This window comes from Syngnathus floridae, chromosome 13 (genome assembly GCF_059516105.1).
Source record: "Syngnathus floridae isolate MCC-2025c chromosome 13, RoL_Sflo_1.0, whole genome shotgun sequence".
Classification (NCBI taxonomy): Eukaryota; Metazoa; Chordata; class Actinopteri; order Syngnathiformes; family Syngnathidae; genus Syngnathus; species Syngnathus floridae.
Genome location: NC_142425.1, coordinates 3,160,108 through 3,187,557, shown reverse-complemented (window position 1 = coordinate 3,187,557; position 27,450 = coordinate 3,160,108). Strand labels below are relative to the sequence as shown.

General features: G+C 48.2%; 4 protein-coding genes and 1 long non-coding RNA gene across 12 annotated transcripts; 1 reads left to right on the top strand and 4 right to left on the bottom strand.

Annotated features, from left to right (window-relative positions):
* Positions 1 to 8,862: 8,862 nt before the first annotated feature.
* On the bottom strand, positions 8,863 to 16,243 carry LOC148388084 (glutamine synthetase-like). Of its 3 annotated transcripts, XM_088394871.1 has the most exons (8): positions 16,047 to 16,243; positions 14,076 to 14,276; positions 12,340 to 12,521; positions 11,246 to 11,407; positions 10,915 to 11,061; positions 10,726 to 10,853; positions 9,979 to 10,178; positions 8,863 to 9,654 (listed from the first exon to the last, which is right to left on the bottom strand). In XM_088394871.1, exons 2-8 carry the CDS (start codon positions 14,108 to 14,110, stop codon positions 9,336 to 9,338), a joined length of 1,173 nt encoding a protein of 390 aa, XP_088250997.1. In that variant the 5' UTR covers positions 14,111 to 14,276; positions 16,047 to 16,243; the 3' UTR covers positions 8,863 to 9,335. The 3 variants fall into 3 exon arrangements, with proteins under 3 accessions (XP_088250997.1, XP_088250998.1, XP_088250999.1); XM_088394872.1 differs by lacking the exon at positions 14,076 to 14,276 and having other exon boundaries at positions 16,047 to 16,240; XM_088394873.1 differs by lacking the exons at positions 14,076 to 14,276; positions 16,047 to 16,243 and adding an exon at positions 15,675 to 15,986.
* A 413-nt stretch (positions 16,244 to 16,656) lies between these two features.
* med8 (mediator complex subunit 8) lies at positions 16,657 to 19,906 on the bottom strand. Of its 4 annotated transcripts, none has more exons than XM_088394880.1 (7): positions 19,748 to 19,906; positions 18,673 to 18,794; positions 18,127 to 18,271; positions 17,899 to 18,039; positions 17,717 to 17,804; positions 17,007 to 17,228; positions 16,657 to 16,841 (listed from the first exon to the last, which is right to left on the bottom strand). In XM_088394880.1, exons 1-7 carry the CDS (start codon positions 19,751 to 19,753, stop codon positions 16,774 to 16,776), a joined length of 792 nt encoding a protein of 263 aa, XP_088251006.1. In that variant the 5' UTR covers positions 19,754 to 19,906; the 3' UTR covers positions 16,657 to 16,773. The 4 variants fall into 4 exon arrangements, with proteins under 4 accessions (XP_088251006.1, XP_088251007.1, XP_088251008.1 ...); XM_088394881.1 differs by having other exon boundaries at positions 18,673 to 18,791; positions 19,748 to 19,891; XM_088394882.1 differs by lacking the exon at positions 19,748 to 19,906 and adding an exon at positions 19,010 to 19,165 and having other exon boundaries at positions 18,127 to 18,263.
* On the top strand, positions 19,207 to 24,934 carry LOC148388082 (uncharacterized). Of its 2 annotated transcripts, XR_015862254.1 has the most exons (3): positions 19,215 to 19,959; positions 23,089 to 23,580; positions 23,666 to 24,934. It is a non-coding gene; the product is annotated as an uncharacterized LOC148388082 (long non-coding RNA). The 2 variants fall into 2 exon arrangements; XR_015862253.1 differs by having other exon boundaries at positions 19,207 to 19,959; positions 23,089 to 24,934.
* aldh9a1a.1 (aldehyde dehydrogenase 9 family, member A1a, tandem duplicate 1) lies at positions 20,523 to 25,029 on the bottom strand. The gene is made up of 11 exons (XM_088394869.1): positions 24,780 to 25,029; positions 23,954 to 24,099; positions 23,691 to 23,820; positions 23,418 to 23,552; positions 23,155 to 23,351; positions 22,056 to 22,196; positions 21,743 to 21,931; positions 21,360 to 21,447; positions 21,037 to 21,178; positions 20,857 to 20,969; positions 20,523 to 20,661 (listed from the first exon to the last, which is right to left on the bottom strand). The coding sequence occupies exons 1-11, from the start codon at positions 24,919 to 24,921 to the stop codon at positions 20,567 to 20,569; spliced, it is 1,518 nt and encodes a 505-aa protein (XP_088250995.1). The 5' UTR covers positions 24,922 to 25,029; the 3' UTR covers positions 20,523 to 20,566.
* A 582-nt stretch (positions 25,030 to 25,611) lies between these two features.
* On the bottom strand, positions 25,612 to 27,432 carry tmco1 (transmembrane and coiled-coil domains 1). 2 transcript variants are annotated; one of them, XM_088394886.1, is made up of 7 exons: positions 27,214 to 27,432; positions 26,788 to 26,865; positions 26,634 to 26,693; positions 26,502 to 26,548; positions 26,363 to 26,430; positions 26,129 to 26,273; positions 25,612 to 25,825 (listed from the first exon to the last, which is right to left on the bottom strand). In XM_088394886.1, exons 1-7 carry the CDS (start codon positions 27,281 to 27,283, stop codon positions 25,727 to 25,729), a joined length of 567 nt encoding a protein of 188 aa, XP_088251012.1. In that variant the 5' UTR covers positions 27,284 to 27,432; the 3' UTR covers positions 25,612 to 25,726. The 2 variants fall into 2 exon arrangements, with proteins under 2 accessions (XP_088251012.1, XP_088251013.1); XM_088394887.1 differs by lacking the exon at positions 26,788 to 26,865.
* Positions 27,433 to 27,450: the final 18 nt, after the last annotated feature.

Genomic DNA, 27,450 nt, shown 5'->3' with positions numbered 1-27,450 from the left:
AAAATAGCGCAACAGTGCCGCACGCTACGCAGAAGGGGGTAGCGAGTTCAGGGCCCTAACAGCCTGGAGAAAGAAGCTGTTGGTGAGTCTGGTGGTGCGGGAGCACAGGCTCCTGTACCTCTTCCCAGAGGGCAGAAGGTCAAACAAAGAGTGAGCCGGGTGACACACATCTCTGGCAATCGAGGTCGCCTTGCGGGCGAGATGGGAGGTGTAAATGTGCTTCAGGAAGGGGAGCGAAGCACCAATAATCTTACCAGCCGTATTCACTATGCGCTGCAAGGCCTTCAAGTTCTGTTCAGTGCAGTTACCACCCCAGACAGCGATGCAACTGGTGAGGACGCTCTCAATGGTGCCACGGTAGAATGTAGACAGGACTGCCTGAGGAGCACATGCACGCCTGAGCTTCCGCAGGAAGTACAGGCGGCGCTGAGCTTTCTTTGCCAGTGACGAGGTGTTTGCGGACCAGGAGAGGTCCTCACTGATGTGCACCCCCAGGAACTTGGTGCAGCTCACCCTCTCCACCACAGCACCGTCGATGATCAGCGGCAGGTGTGTTGTGTGACCCTTCCGGAAGTCAACAATGATTTCCTTGGTCTTATTGACGTTCAGCAGGAGGTTGTTGTCCCTGCACCACGTGGTCAGAAGGTCAACTTCCGACCTGTACCGAGTCTTGTCGCCCTTCGTGATGAGACCCACCAGAGTCGTGTCATCAGCAAACTTCACTATGCGGTTGTCGCTGTAGGTCGCAGTGCAGTCATGCGTCAGCAGGGTGAAGAGCAATGGACTGAGCACGCAGCCCTGGGGGGCCCCCGTGCTCAGCGTGATGCTGGCGGAGATTTTGTCGCCAACACGCACCACCTGAGGCCTCTGACAGAGGAAGTCCAGTAGCCAGTTGCAGAGGGAGGTACTGAGGCCCAGCTCGTCGAGTTTGCAGATGAGTCGCTGCGGCACAATGGTGTTGAAGGCAGAGCTGAAGTCCACAAACAGCAACCTCACATATGAGTCCTTTCTCTCCAGGTGGGTGAGGGCCGAGTGGAGGGCAGAGCAGATGGCATCCTCAGAGGACCGCTTGGCACGGTACGCAAACTGGAAAGGGTCAATGGTGGGGGGAGAACAGACTTGATGTGCTCCATGACCAGCCGCTCAAAGCACTTCATGATGATGGGCGTCAGTGCCACAGGGCGGTAGTCATTGAAGCAGGACGGTGCAGGTTTCTTCGGCACAGGAACGATGGTGGCAGCCTTGAAACACGAGGGGACGATGGCCTGCTGCAGGGAAACGTTAAAGATGTTCGTGAAGACACCCGACAGCTCCCCAGCGCAGTCCTTCAGCGCTCGACCCGGGATGTTGTCAGGGCCCGCCGCCTTACGGGTGTCAATAGCGGCAAGCGCCCTCCTCACACCGTCGGCAGAGAGGCGCAGGGGCTGCTCGTGTGGGGGGGGGAGTGGTCTTCAGCGGGCAAGTGCTGTTCTGGGCGTCGAAGCGAGCAAAGAAGCGGTTCAGATCGTTCAGCAGACGGACGTCGCCCTCACAGCTCCTCGGCGCGGGCTTGTAGTCCGTGATGGTCTGAATGCCCCGCCAAAGGCTACGTGCGTCCTTGCTGTCCTTGAAGTGGGTGGAGACCTTGCACGAGAACGCCTTCTTCGCTTCTTTGATGCCTCGGGACAGGTTGGCCCTCGCTGTCCTCAAGCCAGCCTCATCCCCCGCTCTGAAAGCCTTGTCCCTGGCCCTCAACAGTCTGAGGACAGCCCCCGTCAGCCACGGCTTCCAGTTCGCGCGAGTGACGACGGATTTCGAGCAAGTCACATCATCGATGCACTTCGTGATGTAAGAGGTAACAGAGTCAGTATACTCCTCTATGTCCGTCCAATCGTTGTAGGTGGCTGCCTGCTTAAACAAGTCCCAGTCAGTGGTGTCGAAGCAGTCACGAAGTGCATCGGAGGCACCCTCAGGCCACACTCGAACCTGCCTCCGAACCGGCCTGGATGCCTTTACCAATTGTCTGTATGCATATCTGTTTTTGTAGCTAGGCAGGACTTTTTGTATTTCGACCCCATTCCTTCACAATGAAATATAATAAGTTAATATTATGGAAGTTAAATTTATAGCATCATACAGTAGTATAGTCAAGTGGTGCGTCATTCTCTCAAGGATGTGCTGCAGGAAAAATTAAACATCAATGCTCCTTATGTATTTGTTGCCTACTTAGCCATTTGATAGTAGACTAACATAGCTAATATAGACACAGCCCATGTTGTCTTTATTATAAGGCTTATATCAGACTTTTACTTTTATTGCGGCTCCAGACCGATGTTTTTTTTTTTTTTGGTCTAATATGGCTCTTTAAACATTATGGGTTGTTGACCTGGGTTAGGGGATCGACAAGACCATTGGTCATTGTGTTCAACTGCTGGAAATGCTTCATACGCGTCAAGGTCAAATGGATTTGGGCTGTGTTTGAAGGGCCGTCATCAGCGCCTTTAATCGGCGGGCCAGAACCCTTAATTCGCACTGACTGCGGAAAGGATGCGTTGCACCCTCTTTCGCTGCCGGTGTGAATTATTACGAACATGTTTTGATTTTGTGGTAATACCACGGCAGCAGTGACGTGGGGTGAGGTTCATGACTGGGGAGGCACTGACGTCACCCCCCCCCCCTGGTAAAATTTGTCCGACACCGAACCGTGTCACAAAAAAGGTTAGGGGACGCTGCTCTAGAGTGGCTTATTCATTATTATTCATTTAATTTGAACTATTTTAATTAAAACCTGTTTAAGATCAAAGGTACCACTCCGTTTGAAAAGACATGCTCCGAAGTCCCGTTGTCCTAATCAAACCTTTTAACTCCGGAGTTGGTCTTCCTTTACTGATGACCTCCTGCTTCGACCGAAAATCCATAGTTGAAAATTTGGATATGTAATCCTCCATTGTAAAACGAAATGTAAAAAAGAAAAACGAATGTAAAACGAAATAGATGGACGACTACTCCTCAGTTGTTCACTGTAAATTTGAACTGGAGATCACTTATTCTATAGGTGGGGGCATGAAGCATCCCGGGATCACGAGCACCCCCTGCCATAAGGCTGGAGAACCTATGTTCGTCGCCTCCGTAAGGTCTCTTTTCAAAGCCGTTTTGTTCATCGAAAGAAACACGACGTTACAGACAGATGACAAAAACACTAGATATTATATACATCAGCTTAACTACGGAAATTAGTTAATATAACCACAGTATTTGAACACTTAAACAGCGACATAAAGACAGAGAGCAGTTCATCTAACTGCAAAGCTTGTCAGCATAGGTAGCCGTGTGATTACGCAATCCTCAGAGGAGGCAAGGCAAGAAGTTGGCTCCTCCGAGCGGTGTTAAAATAACTATAACAATTCTGTGATTTTGGTTCAAAATGATACAAAACTACTGAAATTAAAAAGAAAATGACTTTATAACAAAAACAATTGAATTTGTTTTTTCCCCTTAGCATGATGGCAGGGGAGGAGCGGCCTCCCTTGCCTCCTCTGACCGCACGTCCCTGCACGGCAGAGAGTAGAGCTCCCCCCCCAAAAAAAATCTTTCCACAGAGCACGATTCCTTTTAAATGTTAAACAACGTCAAGTTGCGTATTTGGCGTGGTGAGTGCAAACACCCACCAGATGTCTCTGTCGGCACAATTCAGTCCCGTGAAAAAGTCACTGGAGAAAAACAACGGGCTCATATTTCACAACAACAGTGACATATTGCATTCATTACGCACATCAAGAAGAAAAAAAAAGCATAGCATTTATGCAACATTGTTGTCCAAACTTACATAAGTGTGGTACATAAGTGTGTAGTGTAACTGCAGAAGGCATCCAACGTGTCATCTTGAACGGGAACCTCTCCAGCGCATCCACAAGGTCTCCTGCCTGTGGGACATGCCCGGAACAATTCCCCGAGAAGGCATCCAGGAGCCATCTTGATGAGATGCCCGAGCCACCTCATCTGGCCCCAGCTCCTCTCAACGCGGAGGAGCAGCGGCACTACTCTCAGTCCCTCCTGGATGACCGAGCTTCTCATCCTCTCTCTATGGGAGAGCCGGGACACGCCGCGGAGGATACTCATTTCAGCCACTTGTATCCGTGAGCTTGTTCTTTCATAGGTGAGGGTAGGGGCGTAGATTGACGAGTAAATTGAGAGGTTTGCCCTATAGCTCAGCTCTCTCTTCATGACGATGGACCGGTACAGAGTCCACATCACGGCTGACACTGCACCGATCCGCCTGTCGATCTCGCGCTCCATCCTGCCCTCACTTGTGAACAAGACCCCAAGATACTTGAAGTCCTCCACTTGGGGCAAGAGCTCATCCCAGATCTGGAGAGGGCATTCCACCCTTTTCCGACTGAGGACCATGGACTCAGATTTGGAGGTGCTGACCTTCATCCCGACCGCTTCACACTCGGCTGCGAACTGCTCCACTGAGAGCTGGAGATCACGGCTTGAAGAAGCCAACAGTACCACGTCGTCTGTAAAAAGCAGAGATGCAATCCTGAGATCCCCAAACCGGACACCCTCAATGCCTTGGCTGCGCCTAGAAATTCTGTCCATAAAAGTTATGAACGGAATCAGTGACAAAGGGCAGCCTTGGCGGAGTCCAACCCTCACTGGGAACGAATCCGACTTACTGCCGGAAATGCGGACCAAACTCTGGCATCAATGATACAGGGACTGAGCCTTATCAGTTGGTTCGGTACCCCGTATTCCTGAAGCACCCTCCACAGAACTTCCCAAGGGACACGGTCGAACGCCTTCTCCAAGTCCACAAAACACATGTGGACTGATTGAGTGACCTCCTATGTACCCTCGAGGATCCTACCGATGGTATAGAGCTGGTCCACTGTTCCACGGCCAGCACGAAAACCACACTGCTCCTCCTGAATCCGAGATTCGACCTCCCGACGGACCCTTCTCTCCCTCTCTCCCTGAATAGACCTTACCAGGGAGGTTGAGGAGTGTGATTCCTCTGTAGTTGGAACACACCCTCCGGTCCCCCTTCTTAAAAAGGGGGACCACCACCGCAGTCTGCCAATCCAGAGGCACCGTCCCCGATGTCCATGCAGTAGAGGCGTGTCAGCCAGGACAACGCCACAACATCCAGAGCCTTTAAAACTACAGGCGGATCTCGTCCACCACCGGGGCCTTGCCTCCGAGGAGTTTTTTAACTACCTCAGTGACTTCAACCCCAGAGATTGGAGAGTCCACCTCGAAGTCTCCAGTTCTGCTTTCACAATGGAAGGTGTGTCGGTGGAATTGAGGAGGTCTTCGAAGAATTCTCCCCACCGACTCACGGCATCCCGAGTCGTGGTCAGCAGCACGCCATCTCCACTGTAAACAGTGCTGACGGTCCACTACTTCCCCCCTCCTGAGATGCCGGATGGTGGACCAGAATTTTCTTGAAGCCGCCTGGAAGTCATTCTCTATGGCCTTGCCAAACTCCTCCCATGCACGGGTTTTTTCCTCCGCAACCGCCGAAGCCGTGTTTCGCTTGGCCATCCGGTACCTCTCGGCCAAAATGGCCCGATAGGACTCTTTCAGCTTGACAGCATCCCTTACCACAGGTGTCCACCAGCGGGTTCGGGGCACCGACCTCCTTACGGCCACAGCTCTGGTCGACTGCCTCAACAATGGAGCACGAAACACGGTCCATTCAGACTCATTGTCCCCCGCTGGAGGTGGGAGATGAAGCTCTTTCTGACAGGGGATTCTGCCACACGCTCCCAGCAGACCCTCACAGTACATTTGGGTCTGCCAGGTCAGACCTGCACCACCATTGGAGCCAACCCACCACCAGGTGGTGATCAGTTGACAGCTCCGACCCGCTCTTCACCCGAGTGTCCAAAACATGCGGCTGCAAAGCTAATGAGACGACTACAAAGCCGATCATCGAACTGTGGCCTAGTGTGTCCTGGTGCCAAGTGCACACATGGACACCCTTATGCTTGAACATGGACATTCCGTGTCGACCACAGAAGTCCAATAATAGAACACTGCTCGGGTTCAGATGGGGGGGGGGCATTCCTCTCAATCACGCCCTTCCAGGTCTCACTATCATTGTCCACGTGAGCATTGAAGTCACCCAGCAGAATGATGGAGTCCCCAGAAGGATCGTTATATATTGCAATCATTACAAACATCAAGAGGGAAAAAAAAAGCTTAGCACTTATACAACTTTGTTGTGCAAACTTACATAAGTGTGGCTAAGTGTATTGTGTAACTGCAGAAGACATCCAACGTGTTTTTTTTTCCAAAGTCCTTGACATCTTGAACGGGACCCAGTCTCAGCAAAAAGGGGCCGCGTTGCAGCTTTGTGTTTGGCATGCGAGCACACTGGGTGTTTGATCTCCAGAAACCGTTGATACTGCCGGAAGACATCATTGGTGGTTCATTCGGGAACGTTTTTCTAGCCCATGGGTGTCAAACTCAAGTCCCGGGGACCAGATACGGAACGCCATATTATTTTATGTGGCCAACGAAGATAAATTGTACATCAACTTCATGTATTAATACTAAAATTACAATTTGTCTTCATTTAAAAAAAATATTAATATTAATATATATTAATAGTATAAATGACATACAGAAAATAATGTATAAGTAATATAAATATAATATATAATATTTATAATATAAATATAAATGTGTGTATGTAACATTTGTAGATGTAGCTAATGTATGCATACTGTAAATATGTTTTTAGAACTTTTATTATTATAACAATGGTTTTACAACAAGGTACAATACTGTAAGTATGTTTTTAGAACTCTTATTATAACAACTTTTTTATAATAAGGTGCAAGTGTACGTGCTGCGATTGTGTGGGTACTCCCTGCCTTCTGCTGGCGTGCGGGCAACTACAGTGCCATAATTCCTCAGTTTAGAATTTCTATGTTAAATCTATGATTTTTGGGGGGACGGAAATCCGCGATGAACTGAAGCCGCGGTAAATGAAGCGCGATGTAGCGAGGGATTACTGTATACTAGTAAGTAAGTCATGTGTTAATGATGAAGTTATATTTTTTAAATAAATCCACATATAAGTTACTCCTGATTATAAGTCGCACCCATGGCCAACATGAAAAAAACTTATAGTCCGGAAAATACGGTAATTATTCTTTCTCATCTTTTTCAGTAAATTATTCCAAGTTCCTGTCCATGGATTCTGCATCCTAATATAGAAAATATGATTTTCTTCGATGCACAAAATGTGTTTAAGAAATAAAAATGTTGATTTTCTACAAAAGGAAACCAATTGGTTGTTCATTATTAAGTGAAATGTCTTATTTTCTCTTGTATTTTTATAATTGCTCTTTAACTAAGCAAAATTACGATTATACGATTATTCGATTGATTGATGGAATATTCGGTAGAATATTCTATTCCTAAAATATTTGATAGCTGCAGCCCTAAAGCGCGGCACTGATTTTTCATATCTCATTCACTACTTTGAGTCATAGAATCTTTATATTTCTGTACTCCATGTGCTGAGCTAACTCAGCACATGGAGAATAGAAATTCCAATCAACTTGAGTTTCTTATTGTGCCGAGCAAAATGACTGTATAGGGGACAGACAGTCATTTTGCTAGGCGTTTTTCCCTGTAAAAAAAACCTTTCCATTTTCAACATTCCTTAACACAGCACAATATATCGTCCATGTCGCAAAAATTCACACCTTCCCCAAATCCCACATTTTGAAGTAATTGAAAAGAAGACACAGTATTTGTCTGAATTTGCTCTTTGCCGCGATTGCCCCCCAAATCAGTTCCCGCATGTGCATGTGCTCGTAAACGAGGAGGCGTGTTGCGCTGCTGCGGTGGTGGCTTGACATTCTTTGGATTGGAGCAAACACTGCTAATTGGGAACAGGCCTGAGCGTGTGTAGGCTACTCTTATCTAACTACATGTCACCGCGTGGCCTTGTCCTCGTCTTGGCCCATCTTGTTAGCACGTTTAGCATCGTCATTCACTCACATTTTTTATGTCTCAAAACAAGACAAGGAGTGATCGCATGACATTAGAGAATGACATTTCATTCTCGCACTTGAGGAACTCAGATGCAGTGGCCGTGGCTCAGGCAGTGGAGCGAGTCAATCAGCGGCCGGGGCATCGGCAGTTCGAACCCATCTCTGACCGAGTCATGTGTTGTGTCCCTGCGCAAGACATGTAAGAAAATTGAGAAAGTGTTCTTGATTTGCTTAGCTGATAAAACTGAGTATTAAGATAGTTACACCCTTACTTCTGTGTTTCCTTTTTTTCTTTACTTTGTGACCTTTCTTCCAAGTTTCCTTCCTTCCTTGTTTCCATGCTTCCTTATTCGCTAGCTTTCTTCCTTTGCTGCTGTTGCGTGTTGTGGATGATGTCGTTGTAGAGCCAGGAAAAACAAAGATGTGGAGTAACAGTTGGTTCTTTATTGGCAAGATCTTGGGTTGTTTAATGGTAGTTAGATGAAACAGTGCCCTCCCTCTCCAGGTCAGATGGTTTTATACCATGGCCCGATAGGAAAAGGCGGGAAAAGTGTCACCTGACCATTTGGTATCTATGAGTGTGGGGGAGTCTCGCCCGCGCGTGTGTGTGTGTATTGGACGGTTTACACAGTTCTGTGTGCTGTATCTGTGTTCTGATTGAGCAGTTATATTTATATAAAATAATGAGAAGATTTGCACACATATGAACATGAAAACGTATATGAGATTGTCTAACCTAACAGAACATGTACACACTGCTGTTGCTCTCTTCAGCGCCTTTCCTGTTTTTTAGTAATCAGAAGCAGGATTGCTTTCAGCTAAAAACATCAGGAGCTTCTTGTGAAAAGAAACAAGTCCAACACAACTGTGACTTTGACCGAATTTTTTTTTATTTTTGTGGAACCTCAAATTTGAGAACAAAAGCAAGACTCAGAAAAGGCTTTAAACGGCAAAAGAATATTTTGATTTAGATATGCAAACACTGCAAGTCCCATGTAGGTCACACGAGGGTGCTAGAGAAAGTTTGTATTGAAAGGTTTCTAGTTCCAAACGTAGCCGCTTGTGAACCCAAGTCAAGGTTTTAGTCATAGTGGAAGTTGTCATCTCGAGAGGTTGAGGGAAAAGTGCTAGTCAACTGTTGTAGTCCCACAGAAGGTTCTGGTCCCAAGAGAGAAGTTTCTATTATGCTATGCAATGCTAATTTAGAAAACTGGTCATGTGTCCTAAAATTTACATGAGCTTCCAGGAGAAAATGTCAACTTGATTCAAGAGCAAAAGCCAATGAAAATGTCATAGGGGAAGAAAGTAGAAAAGGTAATATTAAGCAAGGGCGTCGTCACATCATTGGGTGTAATGTGCAGGCTCGTCTCCCTCCTCCTTCAACAGGCAGGTTCGTACCAGCGCCTCGGTGACGATGTACGGATCGCAGTTGGCGGACGGGCGGCGGTCCTCAAAGTAGCCTTTTTTGTCGTCGCCCACGGCCCTCGGGATACGGATGCTGCAACCACGGTTGGCCACGCTGGCAGAGAACTCATCAATGTTGGAGGTCTCGTGTTGACCGGTCAGGCGTCGGACGTTGTCGAGACCACCTTTGGGGTCGTAGGCGCGGATGTGGTAGCGGTGGCGCTTGGCCAGACGCTCGATGGCTGCCTCGATCACCCTAGAAAAGAAAACGTTTTTTTTGCAAACAGATTCTGGATGAAGAGAAAAAGTTGGAGAATGGCTCAGTCACCAGCAAAGGTTTCACTCCCAAGTCAAGCTTCTGGGAAAGGGAAGGTTTTACTCCCCATATAATGGCCTAATCCAGAAATCATGTTCTCGTACCAAGACAAAAGGGACTAGTCCTGAGAGAAGATTAGCGTTCAAAGGGAAGGTGGTAGTTCCGAGAAAGAAGATTCTCGTTGTAAAGAAGTGTTAAGTCGACAGTTAAAGTCTCGAGAGAAGTTCTTAGTCCCAAAAGTGTGTGATTGTGTGAGTTACTCACTCGAGTCCTCCCTCCTGCCTCATGTCCTGGGTGCTGAAATTGGTGTGGCACCCTGCTCCGTTCCAGCTTCCTGGGATGGGCTTGGGGTCAAAGGACGCAATCAAGCCAAAGTCTTCACACACTTGATGTAGGATATAGCGAGCCATCCACAAATGGTCGCCCATGGTGATGCCCTCGCACGGTCCCACCTGGAACTCCCACTGGAAATGCAGCACAACACAAGTGTGACTCTAGAGGTCGTTCAGCAGTTTGCTATTAATTGGATCATTTAAAAAAATTCTCAGTGGGTGTGTAAAATTCATCCATCTTCCTGCACTGATCTGGGGTCAGATCACAGGTACAGCAATCTGAGCAAAAAGGCCCACACTGATCCACACAGGGATGGCGCTAGCCCCGCCACAAAGAATGAGAGTGAAAAACAACTCATGTCACTCGGTGGGCCAGGTGGTGTATCAAAGCCTGAAGAACCCGGAAGAGAACCTTCTGGCATCAACGTGAGCATTCCAAGTAATTTGAGACCCTGGCCTAAAGAGATGAAAAATGCCGGTGCCCTGCGCCTGAATGCACGCAACACCTAACCCTAAAGATGAAAAATGCCAGAGCCCTGCCTTAATGCACCCGACATCCTGGCGTCCACCTCCAGGCAGAAAGCGAGCTGTGCCCATTAGCTGGTGTCATCATTCTCCACACACGTATGCACGCACGCAAACACATACACACATGCACGCGCACGCACACACAGCGTACCTGCGCTGGCATGACCTCGGCATTAGTGCCACAAATGTTCACACCGGCGTACAGACAGGCTCGGTAGTGAGCCTCCACTGCATCGCGTCCATACGCTTTGTCAGCTCCCATGCCACAGTAGTAGGGACCTGAGAGGATAGCAAAGACATGAGCACTTGCAAAAGCCCTTTGAATGGGCGGGCGCTCCACCTTGGGGTCCCGGGAAGCCGTTGCGGGGCCATCCAAACGGCTGTCTGTTGGTGCCCAGCAGCGTGTACTCCTGCTCCATCCCAAACCAGGGATGCTCCTTCTCCACCAAGCTCATGATGCGACGACACCGATCACGAAGATTGGTCTCTGAGGGGGCAGATCACAGATAAGGCGTATACTTTCTGCTTCCTTCATGTATCCCACCCAACAAATGAGAAAATGACAATGAAAAGTATGCCACATGTGCAAATCATTTTCACGTCCATAGCAGACCTCTTCAAATTAGCCGGATGTAAAAAAAAACTGAAGGGTAGCTTGTCTGCGAACATACCTGCAGGTTGTTTGTTGTGCTTGAGTACCTCACACAGGACCAGCTTGTTGGGGTCTTTCCTGAAAGGGTCCCGGAACAAGGCCACCGGGATCAGGAACATGTCGCTGTTGGAGCCTTCAGACTGGAATGTGCTTGAACCGTCAAAGTTCCACTCGGGAACATCTGACACACACGCGCACATGTCAGTCATTTTGATGTAACCTCATGACATTGTCGCAGCAAAGCTGCAATCACGATGACATCTAGGTAGTTAAGGTATGGTCACAATTGCACTTACAAGTTCACAACATTCCAAAGTCATAATATTACAACATTAAAATGTCACCGACTGACCGTCATTAAACTTCACATGATCTCAGTTTGGTTTCATTTTTATAACATGCGTGAACACAAATGCAAACGTCATGATCATGACATCATGTCTTAATTTTGAATGAGTTGTAACATTTAAACGCTTACTAGTTGACGACACGAGTCCAAGCACGTTGACTCCAAATTGAAACAATCCGAGTAGCATGCACATCAGCAACAATGTCATTACACACTTGTAACAAATGTCCCTAAAACTTTGCAAAATTGTTGCAAATTGGGCTTGATAACATGAGTAGGGCATATGTTTGCCACATCATTGCAAATTTATAAAGCCATAACCTTTTTGCATGTAAATTGATCTGCATCTTTTGTCTGGTTGGTTGCTTGGTCACATTGGTAACCAAGATTTTAATCAAAAAATACAAAGAGTAATAAGATGGCTTACCTGTTGATATGATTGACATTGTCATCACACATTCCAATATGGCATAGAACACATCAATTCAAGTGCGATGTCGTGTTTTACAAACACTTTTACAAACATTTCAACCAACCATCATTTTTAGGAATCTATTGCTTACTCTGTTGGCATTTTCAGCCCATTAGTCAAAATGAGGCACAGTGCACGAGGAAGGATAAGTGCATCCTAAGGTGGATCACGTGTGTGCCCATGCACGTCAGACTCTTGTGCACATGGCATGTTCCCATCCAAAATGAAATGTATGTTTCAAACGCGTCCCAGTGAGCTTCCGCACAGAAAATGAAGTTTGAGGCTGACTGACCTTGGACGCTTTTGAGTTCCGAGTCCAGGGTCCGGGTTTTGGAGCGCAGACCTTCTCCGGAGCCATCGATCCAGACGTAGGTAGCCAGGACCTTGTCTCCCTGGGGGAGGTCCAGGTACTGTTGCTTGACTATCTTGTTCAACTTACTGCTCTCTGCTAGCGACATGCTCACAACTTGCAACCTGCACCAAGCAAGATGAGGAGCAGACGATGAAGCAGAAATAGGCCGGCCTCGCGTGACGTCATCACGTTATGCAACTTCAAGTTTTGTAACTTGTCTAGACCAGTAGCGCTGTATGGCTTGCAGCAGCGTGTCATCGTAGAGAACTCTAGTACCGTATTTTTCAGACTAAAAGTTTCTCCGGAATATACGTCGCATTAGCCATAAAATGCACAATAAAGTGGAAAAAAACATATACCGTATTTTTCGGACAATAAGTTGCTCATAGTTTGGGTGGGGGGGCGACTTATACTGAGGAGTGACTTATATGTGATTTTTTTCACGTTTTCATACAGGACGATCGATGGATTTAATGAACTGTAGTGACACAGATAGTTTGATAAACGTGTTATTTATGTAATAGTTATTTCAATAACTCTGAATGTTACGTCAGGCCCGTTCTCAGCTCTTTGTTTGTGTTTATGTCATGTTAGCATACCTATCTAAACGATTGTTGCTCGTTCATGTCTGTTCTTGGTGTTGGATTTTGTCAAATAAATTTCCCCCAAAATGCGACTTATACTCCGGAGTGACCTATATGTTTTTTTTCACTTTATTGTGCATTTTATGGCTAATGCGACATATATTCCGGAGCGACTTTTAGTCCGAAAAATACGGTATAAACAACAATTTTATCAAACAATCTCTGTCACTCCAAATCATTAAATACCGTGATCAAATCATTTGTCCTTTATGTAAAACAACGCTGCGTACGCGCCGCGCCACAGTTGCAGTTCAGATACAGTACATTGCGGTTCATTTATCGCGGTTTCACTACAACACGGATTTTTGAATTTTGAAAATTTGTGAAAAAAATTACATATAAGTCACTCCTGAGTGTAAGTCACTTCCCCACCCAAACTATGAAAAAAACCACGACTTCTAGTCGGAAAAATACGGTAGTCGCAAATATGTCGCGGCATTTTAAATCAGGTAATGATAAAAGAGGCGTCTTCATGACAATGAGCAAAGACAACAGTAGTCAGGTAAGCAAGGCAATGTAACCACTATTTTCATGGTTAGGCTACTCCATTGCTATTAATTTTACATATAGACTTCTTAACGTGAATTGATGTAAAAACGTTCAAGACCAGGTTACTAAAAAACAAGCAACTATTAGGGGGCAATCTATTAACTGAGGAAATACATATAAATTTAAGAGCAGCCAATTTGTTACCTCTATTTAGGCATCCTGTTGTATTTTTACACTTGTGTGGATGCTGTTACTGAGTAGGAGGTGGAGTCACTGTTTATATAAAACTGAGTTAATGTTTTTCATAGTAAACTTAATTTGAGTCAGTCAAATTGCACGGATCTTCAACCGCTTCCTGGAGCTGTGTGAGGTGCCCTCGTGCTTCAAGAGCTCCACCATCGTACTGGTGGCCAAGAAGCCCGCCATCACAGGTCTATACCTGTCGCCCTGACATCTGTGGTCATGAAATCTTTTGAGAGGTTAGTGTTGAACCACCTGAAGGACGTCACGGGCCCCCTGCTTGACCCCCTCCAGTTTGCCTACCGGGCAAAGAGGTCGGTGGACGATGCGGTCAACATGGGACTGCACTACATCCTGCACCACTTGGACACCCCAGGAACGTATGCCAGGATCCTGTTTGTGGACTTCAGTTTGGCGTGCAACACCATCGCTCCTGACATCCTCCAACAGAAGTTCCTCCAGCTCGCGGTGCCTGCCTCCACCTGTCAGTGGATCACCAGCTTCCTGACCAACAGGAGACAGCGTGTGAGGCTGGGGACCATCACATCCGACACCCGGACCACCAATACTGGCGCCCCTCAAGGGTGCGTCCTCTCCCCACTGCTGTTCTCTCTCTACACTAACGATTGCTCCTCAGGTGACTCTCCTGTGAAGCTCCTGAAGTATGCAGACGACACCACTCTCATCGGACAGATCCGGACGGTGACGAGACTGCGTACAGACAAGAGGTGGAGCGACTGGTCCACTGGTGCAGCCAAAACCACCTGGAGGTGAACCCGCTCAAGACCGTGGAGATGACATCGGACTTCAGGCGAGACCCTTCACTACTGTCACCCCTCACTATCCGCAGTAATACTATTCTCTCCACTGACACCTGCAAGTTCCTGGGAACCACAATCTCTCAGGACCTGAAATGGACCAGCCACATAGACTCTGTCCGGAAGAAGGCCCAGCAGAGGCTGTATTTTCTGAGACAGCTCAAGAAGTTCAACCTGCTGCGGGAGCTGCTGAAGATTCACCTTCTATACTGCCATCATCCAGTCTATCCTCTGCACCTCCATCACTTTCTGGTTTGGATCGGCCTCCAAACAAGACAAGCACAGACTGCAACGGACAATCAGGACTGCAGCAAAGATCATTGGAATCAACCTCCCATCTATCCAAGACTTGTACCTGTCCAGGATCAGGTAACGTGCATGTAACATCTCCACAGACCCTCCACAGGTTGCAGTCTGTTCTAACTACTCCCCTCCGGACGGCGTTATAGAGCTCTGTACGCCAAAACTAGCAGACACAGAGACAGCTTCTTTACCCAGGCTGTCGCTCTGATGAACTCACACCACTCTTAAAGTCTCATAGTCATTGATGTGCAATAACATCCTGCTCTCCATGCCTTTTTTGAATTGTCTGTATTATATGTACTATGTGTCCACTCTGCGTCCATTGCAGCCTGGTCATCCTAGAAGAGGGATCCTCCTATCTGTAGTCTCTTCTCAAGGTTTCTCATTTACCCTAGTTGGAGTTTTGAGTTTTTCCTTGCCCTCCTGGGAGTTTAAAATCAGGGGATGTTTGAGAATATTTGTCAATTTTCACACATGTCCCAAGTGTTGTTAGTCACCTAAATGTTGAACAGAGGCTGTGCTGTACCGAAGTCAAATTCTTTGTTTGGCACGCTCAAACATGGCGGATAAAAATTCTTGAATCTTGAATCAAATTTTGTCTCTCTGGTCTCGACATATTTTTGCGTAGGGCCCCCTGGAGGTCTGAGCAGGTGAATTACTTGCTGCATCCCTCGGCTATCCGTCCCTCCAACGCTGTTCGCTGCATGCGCTCGTTTTTGTACTCTTGCGCACCGCCTCCGATTGGCTCCACGTGACCAACACAAACCGTCAATAAACTCACCAATAGGCTTCGCATGCGTCGTGTCAAGTTGTTTTGTGTCGTGGTCGAAATAGTCTTTGACGAGCTAACGGGTGTCACGGCGAATCGCTATGTCGGCCTTTTCTTCTCAAGAACTTGGAGAAGTAAAGGCCGGTGGCTCGTTGCAAAACAAAACAAAATCTTTCTTTTGTTTTGAGAGAAAAAATGGGAAGAGGGATGTCAGACAATAATCCACAAAGTGGTTAGCATTGAGATTACCACTCTATGAGAACTCTCATGTCATCTCAATTTAAGTTATAAAGTGACATGGTCGAAGCTGTTTGCCAACGGGCTCAATGAGATTACCCATCAAGCGATACAGCATGACGAAATAAATAAGCTGATTGCGCTCACCCATGAAGCTGCTGGGAAAGTCCACGTGCGATGCAAACGTCCTGCACGTGCAAGCTTGCACTTAATTAGCCAACTGCTTCAACTTGACTTGAATTGGAAAGTGTCTCGCCACACGGCCATCAAGCTCTTGACATCCAAATACCGATGAGAATCATCCCAAACATTTCCAACACAACATTCGAATTGCTGTTCTGTGACGTCACGCGCACGCCAGACTGTGGGCCAGTGCTGCGAGCCGTGTTGACGTCACCCCCAGCTTTAGTTCGGCCTCACTGCAGTGAACACACGCACGCTCTTGTGACGTCATGGCGCGGACCCTGGACGTCACACATTTATGTCACAAGATGTAGTTTTTGCCGTATTTATCAGCAGCTTTTTGTGTAATGTGCAACGGCCTGAGTGACTGACGTCATCTGCCACAAGATGGCAGCATTACTCCACTTGTACTTTTTCTGACTGCATTTTTTTTGCTTCTGCAGTATAGCATCTGCTTCCGCTTTCCTTTTTTAGTCTTACTGTTCGTTCGTAAGGCTTTTTTTTCAAAAGTAAAAAAGTTTTTTTGGGGAAAAAAAATACATCGTTGCAACGACACCCAAAGAAGACGACAAAATAAGACAACTTTTTGTCCTCATTTAATGAAGCACGAGTCTTGAGAGTCTTGACGCAGGGCCACGTGGTGGCGTACGCCAGGGAGAGGTGACATAAGGACAGGCAGATGAACGGAGCTTCATCTGTTGTAAGGATGCATGGAGGCTGAAGCTGACTTGATGTTAGTCTTGATGCCCGGCATCTTGCCTGATAAGAAATGAGAGGTAACCTTTCCAATTGAAGCTCACGTGACGGCCACTCATTTGGCCAGTCATTAGAAAGCCTGAGTCCCGCTCAGAAGCCAAGGCCCGTCTGTCTCATCGTCTCATATGAAAACCCGGTTTGCACCAGACTGGAAGCGAAGTCACTTACCCGGCTGGCCTTGCTGCTGTGGGGGTGCTCCCAGCTGGCCGGCACTCCCGATGGTGACCTGCTGCAAGTTGGGAGGACCGCCCGACATCATGACACCCGGCGGGCCCGCAGCCACCACGCCGCCGGGGGGTCGGCACTTGGACAAACCCTTGCCAAAGGCCACTGCCCCCACCAGTGCGCTGGTGTCGGCCGGGTTGAACCAACATTTGTTCTGGCGGAGCGCTGAAGGACAAAAACACCCGCGTCACAAAATGCCGAAAGCCTCGTTTTGCCAACCATGCCACCTTCCTTGCTCGCACCCTCCCTCTTTCCTTTCCTTCCTACTTGCTACCTTTCATCCCACTGTGTTGCTGCAGGCATCAGAGTGCAAACATTTGCAGCACCCATGCTTGCCATTCCTTCCCTGCTTCCTTGTCTTTCCACCCCTCCACTCTTATGTCCTGCCTGTTGTCATTCCCTTTCATCCTCCCCTCCTTGTATCTTCCACTTTCACTTTGATCCTCCTACCCTTGCTCCCTTCCTTGCTTCCCTCTTTCCATCGTTCTATCCTTCCCTCCTTACATTTCTTTCTTCTTCCCTCCCTCCTTGCGCTCCGTGCATTCACTTTCTTTTCTGCCCAGATACGTTGGATGACCTACTGACGAGGCGGTAGCCGAATGGCGGGAATTGGTTTGTGAGGAAAAAGATAGGTTGCCGACAATAAGACTCACCGGCGCTTTCTGCTTCCCGCTCATCTCTCGGGTTGCTGAGCTTCTCCAGCAGGTTGGAACACAACTTGTTTAAAGTCTGGATTTGTTTCTGCGGGGCAAAGGAGTGGGAAGGTAAGGGAGGAGAGAAAGAAGGAGGGAAGGATGAGGAAAAAGGAGAAGGAAGCTGTGCGTGTATGCGCCACCTGCGCCACTTCGGGCCCGACACGTGCCGCCTCCACGCTGAGCTGCTTCTCCTGCTCCTCCACTTCAGGGTCGGGTTTAGTACGCAGATAGTCGGGGACGATCTCGTGGCTGAAGACGGGCACGCGCTGCTCTGTCACTTTCTGAAGGAGGAAGGGAGAGAAGAAACCAGCGGTCTAAGAAAAGTTGGTGTTGGCTGGCATCTACCCCTGGAGGGCGGGGCCTCTCACCGCCAAGTCGTCGTCGCGGTCTTGAGAGAGCAGCAGCGGGATAATGAGCTGGTTGCGGAAAGACGGCGTCTTCTCGTTCTTTAGCAGCTTGTTGATGGTGTTCAGCTGGCCCGACAGCAGAGCAAAGTTGTCCAGCACTGATGGCCTTACGAGCACGCACACACAGACACACACACAGACACACACACAGACACACACACAGACACACACACAGACACACACACAGACACACACAGACACAGACAGACACACAGAGACACACAGAGACACACACAGACACACACACACACACACACACACACACACACACACACACACACACACACACACACACACACACAGGCTTGTTCAACGCTAATGCAGCTCAGAAAATGACACAGACGGGCAAACAAAACAAGCAGCTGGAGTTCTGGCTTTTGTGGGCCACACTTGACTACAGGCTGGGACATGGCCATAGCCTCGCTGCTTCATTTGCTTTCTAACTGGATTGGAGCACCCGCACGTCTGAACTCCAATTTGAGCTGTGGACAAAGGTGGCCTTCTCACCAGGTGAGTCGCTCATACTCATTCTCCAGCTTGAAGATGAAAGAGTGCAGGGCGTTTTTTACATGCGCCACCTGCGTGATGAGCGACTCCAGCGACGCTTCCAGCTGCTTCTCTTCACGCTGCTGCAACAGAAGTGCACGGACAGTCCATCAGAGATTGAACATCAAGGCACAGTTCCACTGACCGTTATTTAAAAAAGATCATCATTGATATCATTGCATCATTGGGTCTTTAGTTTGTCACCTAAAGAATGAATTGATTTAAAAACACATTTATCTATCACTTTCATCCAAAGCAGGAGATTATTTCAAACTTTCAGTGCTGAAAATGCACCAACCTAAAATTGATGATGATTCGGTTCTTGGTCCATCGGAAATTTGGCAAAAACGTTGACCGCTGTTTTCCAAAGTCTAAACAGCTCGTCGCAGGGGTGTCAAACTCCTTTCCTGGGGGCAGCATTCTTACATGTTTTCCAAGTTTCCCTCGTTAAAACACCTGATTCAATTAATCAGGCTCCTGCAGAACGTGGTCATTTGAATCAGGTGTGTTTAACGAGGGAAACTTGGAAAACATGTAGGAATGTGGCCCCCGAGGAAGGGAGTTTGACACTCCTGACTGAGCTAGTGCCTTGATTTTCTACTCCCGTGGTAAGCCACGGAAATTAGACAACATCGGTTGAAGGCTTAAATTGCAGGCTTTTGATCATTTCAGTTCAACGAGATCTCGGAGCCGATTCAGATGATCAAATTCGTTCTTCCATTTATTTGATCATCGATGTTACAGTCACGCTGACAAAAACATGAATTTTTTTTTTTTCAACACTTCGTCAAGCTACGATATGTCTTCATGTAGGCCCTCGCGGTGGTACTTGGAAAGTTATTTATGTACGTATTATTTTTTTATCGGTGCTACTTTTTTCTTGTCTTTGCAACGATGCCTTAGCTTTAGCGGCTAATGCTAACACCGCAAAACCACTGGTCGCAAAGCGTACAGAGAAAATGCCTAACGCGCAAAACTGAGCCAGGCTAACATCTTGAAAAGTTGAACAATTTGCTTCCAGTCAGCATCCACCCACCTGCATCGTAAAGCGTCAAGCTAGCAGCCCGGTCAGCACTCGTCAGCAACCACGGAACGTTGCTGCCCGCTGCACACAACCATTTCCGGTCAAGACCTTTCGATTGAAAATAATTTTTGGAGAGTGAAATGAGCCTCTTTTTTTTTCCCGGTCACACATATTCTCAAAATCATATGCGGGGATTGAACTCATGGTGTCGTCACACAAGACAGGCAAGTGTACCCCTACACCACGTGTCAAACCCAAGGACCAGGGGCAAGCTGCGGCCCACCGCATTATTCTGTCAGAGATCGGTCGCTTATCGAAGTATGGCCTGCAAAGAAATTGTGCATCAAATTCGTGTCATTACTAAAATTGCAAATTGTCTTCACTTTTAAAAATCATCTTTTTAAAACATTTTAACAGTTTTGACTAGTCTGATTTGAAAATGAGTTGTCAGTTTGATTTGTAGCTTACACTATGTGTATTTATAATATGAGACGTTCATACATTTATTTGGGTTGACAGACATAATAGCCGTCCGAAGGAAACTATGACTACAATGCGGCCCACGACAGAAATGACCCACAAGTCTCCTCTTATCCGACCGTCTGCATATGAATACGTACAACTACAAACTAGGCCCTCAACCTACCAATAGATCATTTTTGGTTTAGCCTTTTCCAAATAAAGATTCTATTGAAATGGGACATGCTTCATGGATGTCAGCAATTGAAAAAGAACTATGGCACCTAATATTTTTCCTGGTGGAGGGCAACCAGAAAACAGGACAAAATGTGGTGGCAATTTTATTTCAAGGATTGAAAAAAGTGAGGGCTTTCAGAAGAGGCTCTCCACGTCGCCCATCTCCACCACCACTGTCTTCAGCTGCGAGTAGTACTCGATGGTCACCTGCCCATTCTCGCGCCCAAAACCTGCGTCACAGAAAAAGACCAAAAATAGTGATGACAACAGAAATAAGGACTTTGGAAATTAGGAATAACTCATTAGAAAAAGACATGGAACAGGAGAGATAATCTATCAGGAAATGAGTTCACGGAAGGCCAGGATGAAACTATTTTCAAAGTCAAAGCCGGTTTGATTTTGAAAGGCTTTGTGGCCGAGCCCACCTGACATCTTGTATCCTCCAAAGGGCACCTCCACGGGGCTGATGTTGTAGTTGTTGATGTAGCACGTTCCCGCCTCCAGCTTCTCCGCCACGCGGTGAGCTCGCGAGATGTCTCTGAGGGAGGGAAGCCCGTGGCGGTTAGCTTAGCGCAGCGCCACCTGCTGCCAACAGTTGGTGTCACCTGGTGAAGATGCCAGAGGCCAGCCCGAAGGTGGTGTCGTTGGCACGCCGCAGAACCTCCTCCTCCGTGTCGAAGGGCAGCACTGACATGACGGGCCCAAAGATCTCCTCTTTCACGCAGGTCATGTCATCCCTGCACTTGTCTGCATCAAACGACGACAATTTGAAATGTGCGTGGCCACGAACCATGTGCGAGCGCAACATAAAAGGCGACAGCGGCACAAAATGCATCAAGAAAGGTGGCGCAACGTACGAGATGGCCACAAGTCCAACTGCGAGTGAGTGCCGCATGAAGGCAGCACCAGCTTATGAGCTTGACCTCACCGAGTACGCAGGGCGACATAAAGTATCCATCCTTGAGTTTGGGGTCAGTGGGCACGAGCGGTTCTCCACCACAGAGAACCTCGGCTCCCTGCAACAACACCGTCCGCTGCGTTAGCATGAAACGCGGCGGCTGCCGCTGCTTGGCTGCCGCCGCTGCTTGGCTGCCGCCGCTGCTTGGCTGCCGCCGCTGCTTGGCTGCCGCCGCTGCTTGGCTGCCGCCGCTGCTTGGCTGCCGCCGCTGCTTGGCTGCCGCCGCTGCTTGGCTGCCGCCGCTGCTTGGCTGCCGCCGCTGCTTGGCTGCCGCCGCTGCTTGGCTGCCGCCGCTGCTTGGCTGCCGCCGCTGCCTGGCTGCCGCTCTCCTTCTTCTTCTGTTTGCTCCTCACCTGTTCCTTGGCCTGTTTGACAAAGGCCAGGACCTTCTCCAGATGGGGCTTGCTGATGAGCGCCCCCATGCGGGTCTGGTCCAGCAGAGGGTCCCCCACAGTGATGGCCTTGGTCCTGCTGACCACCTTCTTCAAGAACTGCGGCATGATGTCCCGCTGCACAAACACTCGGGTTCCATTGCAGCACACCTAAGTCCCACAATTAGAACCACAGCATCACCTCAAGAAGGAAGCTGGACTGCAAAGTTGCTGGGGACAGAGCAGAAATGCGAGGCCGTTCGTTGCGAGGCTGCGTGGCCGGGCGGGCGCTTACCTGCCCTTGGGTGAGGAAGTTGGCCATGAGGGCTCCCTTGACAGCATTGTCCAGCTGGCAGTCTTTAAAGATGATCAGCGGTGACTTGCCACCCAGCTCCAACGTCACCTGCTTAACGCCCCGGGCCGCCACCTCCATCACCTGTCCGGTAGAAAACACAAACGTGGTCGGTCCAAGTCAATGCTCTGCTTGGTCTCCAACTTCTGTCACTTATCTCCAGTTCTTGTCTATGTCTGCTTGTTCTTGTTGTAGGTCTACTTGTGACTGTGGCTCTGCTTTTGTTTCTTGTTCATGTCTCGTCACTTGCTCATGTCTCGTTGGAGTTCTTGGAGCTCCGGTTGTTGCTTGGTCTGGTTCTACTCAAATATTCTTGTTTTTTGTTCTAGTCTCTTTTGATCCCAGAACTGCTTCTTAACTTGGCTTGGTTGTTGCGAATGCGACTTATACTTAGGTGCGACATATATATATTTTTCCCCTTTATTGTGCATTTTATGGCTGGTGCAACTTATACGCCGGTGCGACTTATACACCGGAAAATACGGTACTTCGAATGTTGAAATAGTCGTATGTTGGATCAAATATTTCCATACGAATACACTGTAATTCGTTTAATTCGTTCCACAGCCAAAAAAACAATAACTCCTCGAAATGGTTAACACGTTTTTACGGCCATAAGGTTTCGCAAAAACACTCACACACACTTCGCGTTCATGTTTTCTTAGGATTTCTTTTTTAATTGTAAGGAAATCATCACCTTCTTCCTTTTTTCACCACTACTACCATTTGCATTAGCCTTCTTAGGATATGATAACGTGTCATCTTGACATGCTGCCGTTTAACCATGATGTTGTATGTTGGGAATTACTTCGGATGTTGAGTCAAATATTTGATCAAATTTCACATCGTATGTTGAAAAATTGGTATGTTTGTACAATCATATGTAGAGGTTTGACTGCACTTTTTGGTTTTTTTTGTTCTCTTCCCGGCCTGATTTTGGTTCTGGCTCTAATTCTACACTGGTCTACCCCCACAGCACAAGTCTGCCAATCCCGGTCCCCCCGTCGTCCCTATCGGGAGGTGTTGCTAGGTGCGCCATTACCTTCTTGCCGGTGGGCACGCTGCCTGTGAAGGACACCTTAACCACCTCGGGATGCTGGCACAAGAAGGTTCCGGTTTGGGCGCCACCTTGCACCACGCAGAAGAGTCCTCGGGGCGCGCCGGCGTCCCGGTAGATTTCGGCCAGGATGACGGCCGTGACGGGTGTCATGGGGGACGGCTTGAAGACCATCGCGTTGCCTGACAGAGCGAAGTCACCGTGAAGATGGGAAAGGCCCTCCGGAGCACAGAGGTTTGCAAACTCACCGCACGCCAGCGCTGGAGCAGACTTGACCACAGCGATCTGGAAGGGGTAGTTCCACGCGCCGATGCCTGCGCACACACCCAGAGGCTCGCGGCGGGTGTAGGCAAAGGCTCCGCCGGGAAGCTGGATGTGCTGACCTGAGCACATGCGTGAACAAGTTGTCTTGTGAGGAACCGCCGTCTTGATTTTAGCAAGCTATCCGTGTTTTTAGCAAAACATGATTGGCTATTCATCGACATTGTCACGGCAGGGGCATGAAGGTTGATGCGTCCCACCTGCCAAGGTTGCGGCCTGTCCGGCGTAGTACTCCATACACTGCCAGGCCATGTCGATGTCCCCCAGAGCTTCGGTTATGGACTTCCCGTTGTTGATCACCTCTAACTTGCTGATCTTCTCCCGACGCTCCTGAACAAAAACTCCAATTCAATCAATCAGGCTTGGGGTGTCCGATGCAATGGTTGTAATGAAAATGTCAGTGAGGCGGCAGGGCCACATTGGTGAGTGACACTTTTCTTGCGGTCACAAGAACAAGGCTCACTCTAATGATGCGAGCGGCCTCCAACATGACGCGCGCCCGCTCCGTGCCCGCCATCTTGCTCCACTTGGCGTACGCGCCACGAGCGCTCTTGACGGCTGCGTCCACCTCATCGGAGCCGCACGGGGTCAAGTGACACAGCACACGCCCTACACACACAGGACACACTCATAACTAAAAAAATGTTGCAGCACAAACAAAAATGTTTACGGCACAAACCAGCATAAACGAAGGACAAACAAAACAGACTACTTTCCTTAAATTTTGCGTGGGAGGGGGGCCAGCTTCACACAAGTTCAATTCAGCACATTCATAAAATGTTTTGAGGTCAACAGAAGAAGAAGTGGGAGGGGAAGGGGCGGTGCTGTTTTTGCAACAACTTGCAGGAGTTGGACTTTGCGCTGCATCAGCAAGCTGTGCGAGAGGACCAATCTTGTCCAGGTTCTTAAGAAACATTCATGTTCCAATTCATTACTATAATTAACAAACGTTGACAAGACTGGATTGCTGTAGTTGTTGTACTGCCCCCACGAATACATTGAGTTTGACAGCCCTGCCCTTATCACTCGGGATTTTTACACAGTAGACTATAAAAATGGCTAAAGAGAAAAATAGAATACCGAGCTCCACACTATCATTTCAATTTCTGGAACGAGTGAATGCTTCCCAACACAGCCATCGTTACCCACGGCGCCACTTGGCCTCATCCAAGATGGCGGAGACGCCTGTTTACAATTCAATAATCTGTCGTGTACCGCACGCCTCCGGATGTACAGCAGACAGCAGGTGGCGTGTATGTTTAACTGGCGTGTTGGCGAAGTCCAAGTACCGGTGGCGGGCTCGTAGACGGGCTCAGAGTTCTCCCCCGGCTGGGGCGCCTGTCGCTCGTCGTCCCAGAAGTTGAGGTTGTCGCTGAGTAGCAAACTGCCGGTGGTGGCGGCGTCCATGGCGTATAGGCTGGCCTGGGCCATACTTTGAGTTTGAGTCCAGTTAGGTAAGAATTATCTCGGGGAACTTGCAGCAACACTGTCGCTGCAACAGGCCGTTCGATAGCTGGAGAGAGGCAAAAGTCCAGCTACGGAGGCATTAAATAGTGGCCGCGCCCCCTCGCGTACTGCCAGATACATCCCCCCATTGTCGTCATTATCAGGATCGCTTTACTGCAAGAGGTGTTTGTCTACTTATCTTTTCTATCCATATCTACTTTTTGGTCGCATTTTTAAATTCCGAAGTTCATTCGTAAATTTGCTGTTGTGAAAAGATAAAGACAATGAAAATAGACATCGTTCCTTTTAATGAGCCCATTTTGACTTCAAATCTAGTGATGGAAGGAGCCAAACTGCTTTATCTTTACGCTTAACTGGTCGCCAGGCAATCGCAGGGCACGTCTAGACCAAGAACTATTCACAGTCACAATCAAAACACGGACAATTTGGGCGAAACTGCTTTATCTTCACGCTTAACTGGTCGCCAGGCAATCGCAGGGCACGTCTCGACCAAGAACTATTCACAGTCACAATCAAAACACGGACAATTTGGGCGGTCTGTCGGCCTACTGTGCACGGTTTTGGAATGTAGGAGGACATCGGAGAACCTGGAGGAAACCCATGCCTGCACGGGGAGAACATGCAAACACCACACAGTAAGGCAGGCTCCAACAATGACAACAGTAGCTGGAAAACTTTATTGACAGCTAACAAAGGGTATTTGTGACTTCAAATGGCAGATGAAAAGCCTCATCATTTCCAGCGCTTAGTCTTTTTCCTGTGGTGACCTTTAGGAGAACTTGGCAGCTTGGGGTGGGGGCCCCAGGAAGCCCCCCGCCTGCTTGGTGGCTGCCCTGGAGGGAGCCAGGCCTAACATCTTCTGGATGTTCTGAGCAAGAGAACACAAGCACAGCGTCAGATCCCACTCAATATTATTGCAGTTAACGAATATGAAATGGGGGGGTATAATACACAACAAAAGTGTGCTCTGAACATTAAAATTTACCACAGTGGTAAAACAGGACTAATCTGACAAAAATCGCACGCACTTTCACAGAGCTGCAACCTCCCTCGACAAGAATGGTACGTGACTAGTTTGCTCATTTCCTTTAATTCTTCCACTCCAAACAGCAGCGCAATTTTTAGCGGGCTGTCTGCGGAAGGTGGTGTGAGCCTCATGTGATAGCATTACCTGGCGAATGGACATGGTGCAGAGGATGTAGAGGAAGATGAAGGAGCAGTCAGTGTAGTCCTCGCCCAGCAGGTTGCGATGCGACAGGCCCTGGATGTACGACAGTGGCACGAAGGGCAGCTTGGCCACCACGCGCCCATCAAAACTGCCGCAAAACAAACGAAGAGCGGCTGTTCGCCTTGCGTCTTTTCCTTTGCGCATATGTGGAGAGTGTCAACGGCTGCGGACGCTTACATGGAGTTGAACATGCCCATCAAAGCGGTGAAGCAGAAGCCTACAGCAAACATGGATTTCATGCGCACCTGCAAACAGACGGCAAAATGTCAAGGTGGCAAACGCGCTTGCGTTGGGCCAATCGTGAAACAAGTCTGACCATGGACAAGTCTCTGTTGTTGTTCTTGAGCTTCTCCTCTTGTCTTTCTGCAAAACATCAACGCATGACCTCCACCTCTTCATCCACATAAGACTGCCGTTAAAATAAAAGCAACCCCCCCAATAATCTTACCAATCTTCTTCTTCTGCTGACGTCCCGCCGACTCTGTGATGGTTTCCTTTTTCTTCTCCACTAAGGGAAAAACACAGCGATGATTCTCGTCGCTGTGCCGTCCAAAAAAAAAAAAAAAGCACAACGCGACACGGTCTTTGCCTGTAGAGCGTACGTTGCTTGCTTTGTTTTTCCACCTCCGCCTTGAGCCGCTTGTACTTGTCCGTGCGGTAGACCAGCACCCACGTGATTCCTGTCCGATCACAACGCGGCGTCTTAGCACTTTGCATTGTTCAAAAGCGTCTTGTAGATGGAACGAGTCAGGCATTTCTGATGAGTCGATTACTCGAAGGTCTGTGTGTTGAATGTTTTTTATTCAGATTCCCGGGATTAGCAGTTTGCACTGAATGCTAAACCCCGTTGGTTGCCGCAACACTTCAACTAGTTTCTGACAGGAAAAACAATCCTCACCTCTCCACTTAGACGACATCAATTGTGTTGTGTTGCAGACTTGCAGTACCGTTTTCAATAAATTTAAAGGCGTAGTATTTTTTGCGAATAACCTTTTCTGCATTTGTTGCTACTAGCGTGGTTGGCTCACCTTCGGCTAGCAGCGCCGTGCCCACGGAAATAAAGACGATCAGGATGGTGTCCGCGAACATCGTACTCATTTTTACTTCTCCAAATATTAATGATCACAAATGCAAAACGTCGTTACGGGGATTGACAGCAGGCAGGCAAGCATTCAAGACTTGCGCGTCATTGAAGTCAAGCGTGGTGACGAGCTCAATGATGTTCAGCTACTTCCGGGTGACGACGCACCGCTGGTCAACTACTT